Genomic DNA, 7,581 nt, shown 5'->3' with positions numbered 1-7,581 from the left:
GGAACACAAGCAGGGGGAGCAGGAGAGGGAGAAGCAGGCTTCCTGCTGAGCAGGGAGCCTGATGCGGGGCTTGATCCCAGGACCCTGGGATCATGACCTGAGCCGAAGGCAGACGCTGAACGACTGAGCCACCCAGGCGCCCCACAGCTGCCTTTTTTAAAAAAGCTATTTTGTCATCTCCCCTACCTTCTTCCTTCAAGAGAAGACATTCAGACTTTGATGTTTCTCTTTCCATAATCTCTTTAAGTTTATATGAAAATGTACCCCATATATACACATACAAAGATGAGCTTATATTTTTTAAGGTTTTATTTATTTATTTGAGAGAGAGAGAGAGAGAGAGAAAGCACATGGGGGGAAGAACAGAGGGAGAGTCTTAAGTAGACTCCGGGCTGAACACAGAGCCTGACACAGTGCTCAATCTCATGACCCTGAGATCACAACCTGAGGTAAAACCAAGAGTCAGTTAACTGACTATGCCCTGATTCGGTTCATGTTTTATCTATCACTTTGAAACTTGTGTGTCCAGTGTGCATGTCTCCTTCCCCTCCTGTCTTCCTGTGCGTATCATTGCAATGTGCAACTTATCTTTTATTTTGTGTTTGTGTGTGTGTCTTTCTTTTTATAATATAACAATAGTATGCTGTCAGTATATTTTCAAGTCAATACCTATAGTTCTAACTCATTTTTTCTGTGGTTCCACATATTCCCAAGCATAGATATACCTAGGGGTAATAGTCACAATATCTAATCACCTAATGGGCACTAACCCATGAGAATACAGGCATACCTCATTTTAATGCATGTTGCTTTATTGCGATTTGCAGATATTGTGTTTTTACAGATTGAAAGTTGTGGCAACTCTGCACTGAGCAAGTCTGTTGGTGCCATTTTTCCACCAGCATTTGCTCACCTGATGTCTCTGTGTCATATTTTGGTAATTTTTGAAATATTTCAAATTTTTTCATTATTATTATATTTGTTATGGTGATCTTATGGCTTTCTGAGGTGGAATCTACTCTTGGTGAACATGTTTTTAAGATTGTTGAAATGACAACAAAGGATTTACAATATCACATGTTCTTATACTCATGTGCTTATATGATAAAGTAGTGACAGGTTTTGACAGGAATGATTCCAATTTTGAAAGAAGTTCTACTGTGGGTAAAATGCTATCTAACAACATCACATGCTACAGAGAAATTGTTTGTGAAAGGAAGAGTCAATCAATGAGGCAAACTCATTGTTGTCTTATTTTAAGAAATTACCACAACCAGGGGCACCTAGCTGGCTTAGTCAGTAGGGCATGTGACTCTTGATCTCAGGGTCATGAGTTCAAGCCCCATGCTGGGCATAAAGCTTACTTTAATTTAAAAAAGAAAGAAAGAAAGAAAGAAAGAAAGGAAGGAAGGAAGGAAGGAAGGAAGGAAGGAAGGAAGGAAGGGAGAAACGAAGGAATGAAGGAAGAAGAAATTACCACAGTCACTCCAACCATCAGCAACCACCCCTCGATCAGTCAGCAGCCATCAACATTGGGCAAGACCCTTCATCAGCAAGATTATGACTTGCTGAAAGCTCAAATGATGGTTAACATTTTTTAGCAATAAAGTATTTTAAAATTAATTAGTTTCAATTATTAAACTTTTTTCCAGACATAATGCTATTGCACAGCTAATATAGCATAGTATAAACATAACTTCTATATGCACTAGTAAATAAAAATATTCATTTGATCCACTTTACTGCACTACCCACTTTAATGCGGTAGTCTGGAACCATACCTGCAATATCTCTGAGGTATGCCTGTAGATCCTGGCTCTTGTTTTTGAGTTGGGTCCTTGGAGGCTTCTGCTGAGCCAAATGTGAACCTTTTAGTTGCTGGATTATGGAGAAGTCCAAAGGGTCTTGGGGATTGGGTAGTTGGTGGGGATACCTGGAAAGCTTGGGACACAACTATTAACCAAATGGGGCAAAGTTATTCAAAGTTATTCAAAATATCAGCCACCAACTTAGAACCATACAACAGATGAAGCTCATTATTAATCAATTGTGGATGTACAATAATTGATTCAGCCACTCCTTGTTCATGCCCATTTGGGTCCTCTTGGCTTTGACACCCTCTTAGGACACTACTGTGTATCCCATCTTGAGCTCGGTCCTCCATGACCCATGCCACTTTGAGAAGCCAGAAGCCTTCCACCCTGGCCACTTCCTGGATGCGGAGGGCAACTTTAGGACACAGGGGGCCTTTATCCCATTCTCCCTGGGTAAGCTGGGTCCTTCCCCACATTTTGAGAACTCCTGCTCACCACCTCCCCTTTGTGTGAATTTCTCCCTTTGTCCAACCCCAAACACTGGGTGAAGATTTTTGAAAAAGATGAGGATTCTGAAGGAAAGAGAAAGCAAGAAATCTACAGAGACAGAGATGGTGTGGGGTGGAGGAAAAGGAAGGGGTAAATGGGGAAGGTAGAGACTAAGTCAATGGCAGAGATGAAGCGAAAGACAAAGACACACACATGTTCGCACATTCTCACACAAAGAACAGACAAATGAGTGATCCATTATTGAACATTCTTGGCTATGTGCCGAGAATTGAGAAAGGTATTTGAGCTTTTCTTTCAAAATAAAAAGAACTTTATTATATTTAATTTTTATACAAGCAAGGAGGCAATATAATTGAAAGTGAAAATCACCTGTAATTCACTACCAAAATCAGACTTTTTTTTTTTTTAAATCTAATTGGCTTTATTAACTGATTTGTGAATTGGGAAGCATCCCATCTAGCAAGTAGAGAGGAGCTCCAAAACTCAGACCTGTTAATATCACAGAGGATGTCCTTCCAAATTTTTTGTTAAATATATGCACACACACAAAAGTAGGTGATGGGTAGATAGATAATAGGTAAGTAGATAAAAGAAAGGTAAGAAGAAAAAGAGAACAGTAGGGAAGGGAAAAGAGGAAAGGGAATTGATTTATTTCATATTAGCTAGTTGTTGAAATCCAAGCCCCAGACTAGAATGAGGCCCAGGAGGCACCTAGGGCAAAAAATGTAAGGAATATTCACTCACTGTTATAGGTGTACAAGTGCCTTGATCCACCTATCAATTAATTCAACTTTTAGCCACTGACTTGAAATTTATCATATGCTAACATTTTAAATCTCCTTAGGTCTATTCCTGGCTTACTTATACTGACCCATACCCACACTGATTCACTGATGTGTTTTTTCTAGCTATACCATACTATTTGGATTATTATACCTGTATAATAAGTTCTATTATTTTACAGGGTCTAGTCTCCCTCCATTACTCTTCTTTCTCGGATAGTTACATGGTTCTTGTAACACATTTTGTTTTTCTTCCAAGTATACGTTAGAATTTTTTTTTTCAAGGTCTCAAAAAATCCCACTGGAATTTTACTAGGATTAACTCAAATTTGCAGATTAATTTGGATAGCTTTGACAACTTGAGAAGTTTGAGATATCCCAGAAAAAACTAGAGTGTGTGTCCACTGAATCAACTCTTGTATGATTTGGTGGCATCTCTGGCTTTTGTTTTCTTAATTAAGTTTTGCATATTTCTGGCTAAATTTATATCTAAGAAACACAGGAGGAGATTGTGGCTATTGTTCACAGAGGCTCTTTGTCTCCCTCAGCTCAGGCTTCCATAACAAAATGACATAGACTAGCTATATTCTAGAAAATTCGCAGCAGATGGGATCCCACCCAGGCTCTATTTGGATGGGACACTTTTGTGGTGGTTGACCCCATTCTGTGGGGAGATATGAGATGCACGGTGCGATTCTGAATGTTTATCAAGCATGATGGGGCCCACCGACCAATTGGAACTGTCACTGGTTGGGTGTGGGGACTGGGTCTGGGAGGCTTATGCTGTTAGTGCTGGTTGTGGGTAGGTCTGGGGTTTGGAGGCCAAGGTGACCAGAAGAGTGGGACATTCAGAAGCTTAGAGTAGCAGCTGCAGCACATTGAGGGTTCAGAAGTAGTTCTATATATATATTTTTAAAAGATTTTATTTATTTGAGAGAGAGAGTAAGAGACAGAGATAGCGAGAGAGAGCATGAGTTGGGAGGAGAGGGAGAAGCAAGCTCCCTGCTGAGCAGGGAGCCCAATGCAGGGCTTGATCCCAGGACCCTGGGATCATGATCTGGGCCAAAGGCAGCAGCTTAACCGACTGAGCCACCCAGGCGCCCCAGTAGCTCTATATTTTAATAGCCTGTTCAGTACTGGGGCCCGCCTACTGCATATTGGCCCAGGCCCAGGACCTCAGAGGCTTCATTTCCCCTCTACCTCTCTCTCATGATTCCTCATACCTAGGGCACACTAGCAAGATTTTTTCCACTATTTGCACATTTTCTCAAAAAATTGGATGACCTGAGAATATACTTAACCAGAGATACACAGAGAAAGATAAAGAACTCCTAACAGGCACAGACTGGGGACCGAGAGAGAGGAGGGCACAGCATAGGACAGGCTGAGAAGAGGTGGGACCAGATGGAAACATGCATGCACACATACCCTGGTGTTGCTGGTATTGAGGTCAAGAATAGAAGTACCTCACATGTAAATCTATGTAAATGAGCATGCAAATGTCCTGGGAGAGTGGGGGTGGGGCAGCTGAGTGCTCCTGAGGGCGCCCCCAATGACACATCCCCCCCTCACGCCCTCAGGAAGATGCCTCTGTCTGGGTGAGAGCCTGGCCCGCTCCGAGCTCTTCCTGATCTTGACCTCGGTGCTGCAGAACTTCACCTTAGGATCTCCCAAGGCCCTGGAAGACATTGACATCAAGCCTCAGAGGAACGGGCTGGTGAAAATGCCCCCTGAGTTCCAGCTCTGCTTCCTGCCCCGCCAGGGAGTGGGACCAGGGATGCAGATCCCCTCAGAGCCCTTCCATCCAGCCCCCACCTCTGCTCACAGGGAATCTGTAGAGGCTTCCCGACTCCTCCCTGCTCACTCTCCCTTCTGTAGTCTCTCCTTTGTCCAGCCTGCTGTCTTCACCGTTCATCCCCAGATGGCCTGCACTGTTGATGGAGAGTAAAACCTTGGGTTGAAGGGCCAAGAAATACCTTCAGTAACTTGGTGTCATCACCATCCATAGCACAGTTGGGGAAACTGAGGCCCAAATGTATACCTAACCACCCCCCAACCCTCTTGTTCTTTCCTTGAGTTGAAAAGGCCACTTCAGCCCTCAGCCTCTGTGCTTGTGACTTTAAAACATCGTCCATATTTCTCTGATCATATCCACCAAAACCAGTGAGATCAAAATAAAGTTCCGCTCTTTCTGGACCCAATGGTTATCTGTGCTACCATGCTCTTTTTTTTTCTTTTTTTGAACTAAAATTCACATAACATAAAATTAACCACTAACCATCTTAAAGTATACAATTCAATGGCATTTAGTACAATCACAGCATCATGCAACCATTGTCTCTGTCCAGGGTCCAATCATTTTCATCACCCCAAAAGGAAGTTCTGTACTTTTGAGGCCCGAATAATATTCTGCTGTATGGAAACACCACATTTGGTTTATCCCTCCATCAGGTAATTGGCATGTGGGTTGTTGGCACCTTTTGGCTCTTGTCAACAGTGCCACTGTGGATATTTGCATGCAGGGTGGCCCTGTGTTTGTTTTACTCTCCATCAGGAATGGAAGGAAGGTGTTCTTTAGTTTCTGCCTTCAGACCTGAGGCTCTGGAAGGACAGGGCCAGACCTCCCCACCCAAACGCTCTTCACAGGCGGTATTGAAGATTCAATGAGATAGTACTGACAGAATGGCTAGAACAGTGTTTGGCACCAAGTGAATACCACTGAAGTGTCTGACAAGTAAATACATTCTCCAGGAGGTGAAGTCACTGGCCTGAAGGCAGGGCCTGACAACACCAGAGCCCAGTGACTCCCAAGGCTGAGCTCTTGACACTGAGGTGCTGTGGAGAGGGGTGGCCTGTCCCATCAACCCCGTGCTTTGGTTTTTCTCCTGTCTCATGCTGAGGGGCCATTCAAGGCATGTCTGGAGTGAGGCTATTTCAGAGAGAAAGGTGGGAGAGGTAGCTGGTTCCTACGCCTGAGAGGATAGATGTGGGGATGGGGGTCCCAGTCAGCCAAGGTAACCCCCCTTCCCTGTTCCATCCTCTCTGCCTCAACCCCAGGCAAGTGCTTCGTCCCAGTGCTCAGGAGAAGGGAGGCTGGGGTCTGGGGTGGGTGAGGGCTTACTGCATCTCAGATTATGGTCTTTGGACAGTCTGAGCTACACCTTCACTGCTGAGGGATGGGTCATGGTCGAGGTCACATGTGGACCTAACCAGTGTTCCTTCCCTTCCCTACTGGGGCCATGGGCAGTAAGATTCAGGTTCAACCGAAGCAGGTGGCCAGAAGGAAAGCTGTGGAAGCTATACTCTAACTTTAGGAGGAAAACAGGGCATTGGTCTTTCTTCCAAGGGCTCTGGTCGGTGGCTGAGCTGTGTGGGACTGAGGTTGCTCAAGAGCAGTTGATGGAAGAGTCCAGGGATCCTCCAGTAGGGATGAGATTGGGTTGCTGGCACTAGTCTCATGGGGAATCAGTGAGTGGAGGGTGGAGCAGAGAGAGCCAGGTAGAAACTACTCGTTTTAGGACCTTGCCTTGGAAGTCTGGCACTGTTACTTCCTATGCATTCCATGGGCCAAAGCAGCTACAAATTCCACCCAGATTCCAGAGGAGGGGAAAGAGATGACATTGGATAATCAACAAATCACGTACTTAACAAAGCAGGTGACCATCAACAAACATGCACCTATTTACAAATTACTATTTAGTGTTCTCGGGACTTTACATTGTGTAAGAAACTTTGCCTCTTGTCAGTAATTTATTATGAAGCACATAGCAACTTATTTATTTTTCCAAAATATAAAGTGTTTTGCAGTTTAAGAGCACTTTATAATTACAAAGGAATTTGATGTGGACAGATAATTTTGCATTTAAAAATATTGTTTACCTTCAGCAAAACCCTTTGAGGTTTGCAGAGGATTCTGTAGTATACAGAACTCCTTGTTGTTTACAGAACATTTTGTAGTTTTTAAGTAGCTTGACATTTACAAAGCACTTTACCATTTGCAAAGATTCTAGATGGCACATGGGATAGAGTATTTGTAAACATTGCATGTGGTTTGTACAGCATTTTGTAACACAAAAATTTTTCTGTTTACAAAAGATCTTAGCAGAGTGGCAGGGTGCATTGTAATAAAGTGATTTTTCCATTTTACAAAGTGCATATTTATTAATTCCTTTGTAACATTCACAGAGAAGTTGTCATTCACAAAGGGCTTTATTTCTACCTATAGAACAAGTCAAAATAGAACAGCACTTGATGAAGGCTTAAACGTTTCCAAAGCACTTGGGGGGCAGTTTCCCTCCAGCTTTCATCTGATGTTAGGATGCTAAGATGGGGATTAGGCAGCAAACCAGGGAGATGTCCCTGCCCTACTGGAACTGACATCAAGTGGGGGAGAAAATAAATAAACAAAATCATGGCAGACAGTGATAAGCGCTATGAAGAGAGCTCAGAACTGGTGAAGATAGGAAACAAATAGG

The 7,581-nt window shown here is 43.3% G+C and overlaps 1 protein-coding gene across 1 annotated transcript in view; it reads left to right on the top strand.

Annotated features, from left to right (window-relative positions):
- LOC118537459 (cytochrome P450 2B11-like) overlaps window positions 1–5,146 on the top strand; it is a 10,740-nt gene extending 5,594 nt beyond the window's left edge. The window contains 2 exon segments of the mRNA XM_078063720.1: window positions 2,126–2,267; window positions 4,687–5,146. Of these exon segments, the coding sequence (XP_077919846.1) occupies window positions 2,126–2,267; window positions 4,687–5,054 (510 nt within the window). The 3' untranslated portion in view covers window positions 5,055–5,146.
- Window positions 5,147–7,581: the final 2,435 nt, after the last annotated feature.

The sequence above is a fragment of the Halichoerus grypus genome, chromosome 15 (assembly GCF_964656455.1).
Source record: "Halichoerus grypus chromosome 15, mHalGry1.hap1.1, whole genome shotgun sequence".
In the NCBI taxonomy this organism is placed as follows: Eukaryota; Metazoa; Chordata; class Mammalia; order Carnivora; family Phocidae; genus Halichoerus; species Halichoerus grypus.
The sequence above is the reverse complement of the archived record's forward strand: the minus strand, read 5'-3'. Positions and strand labels throughout refer to the sequence as shown.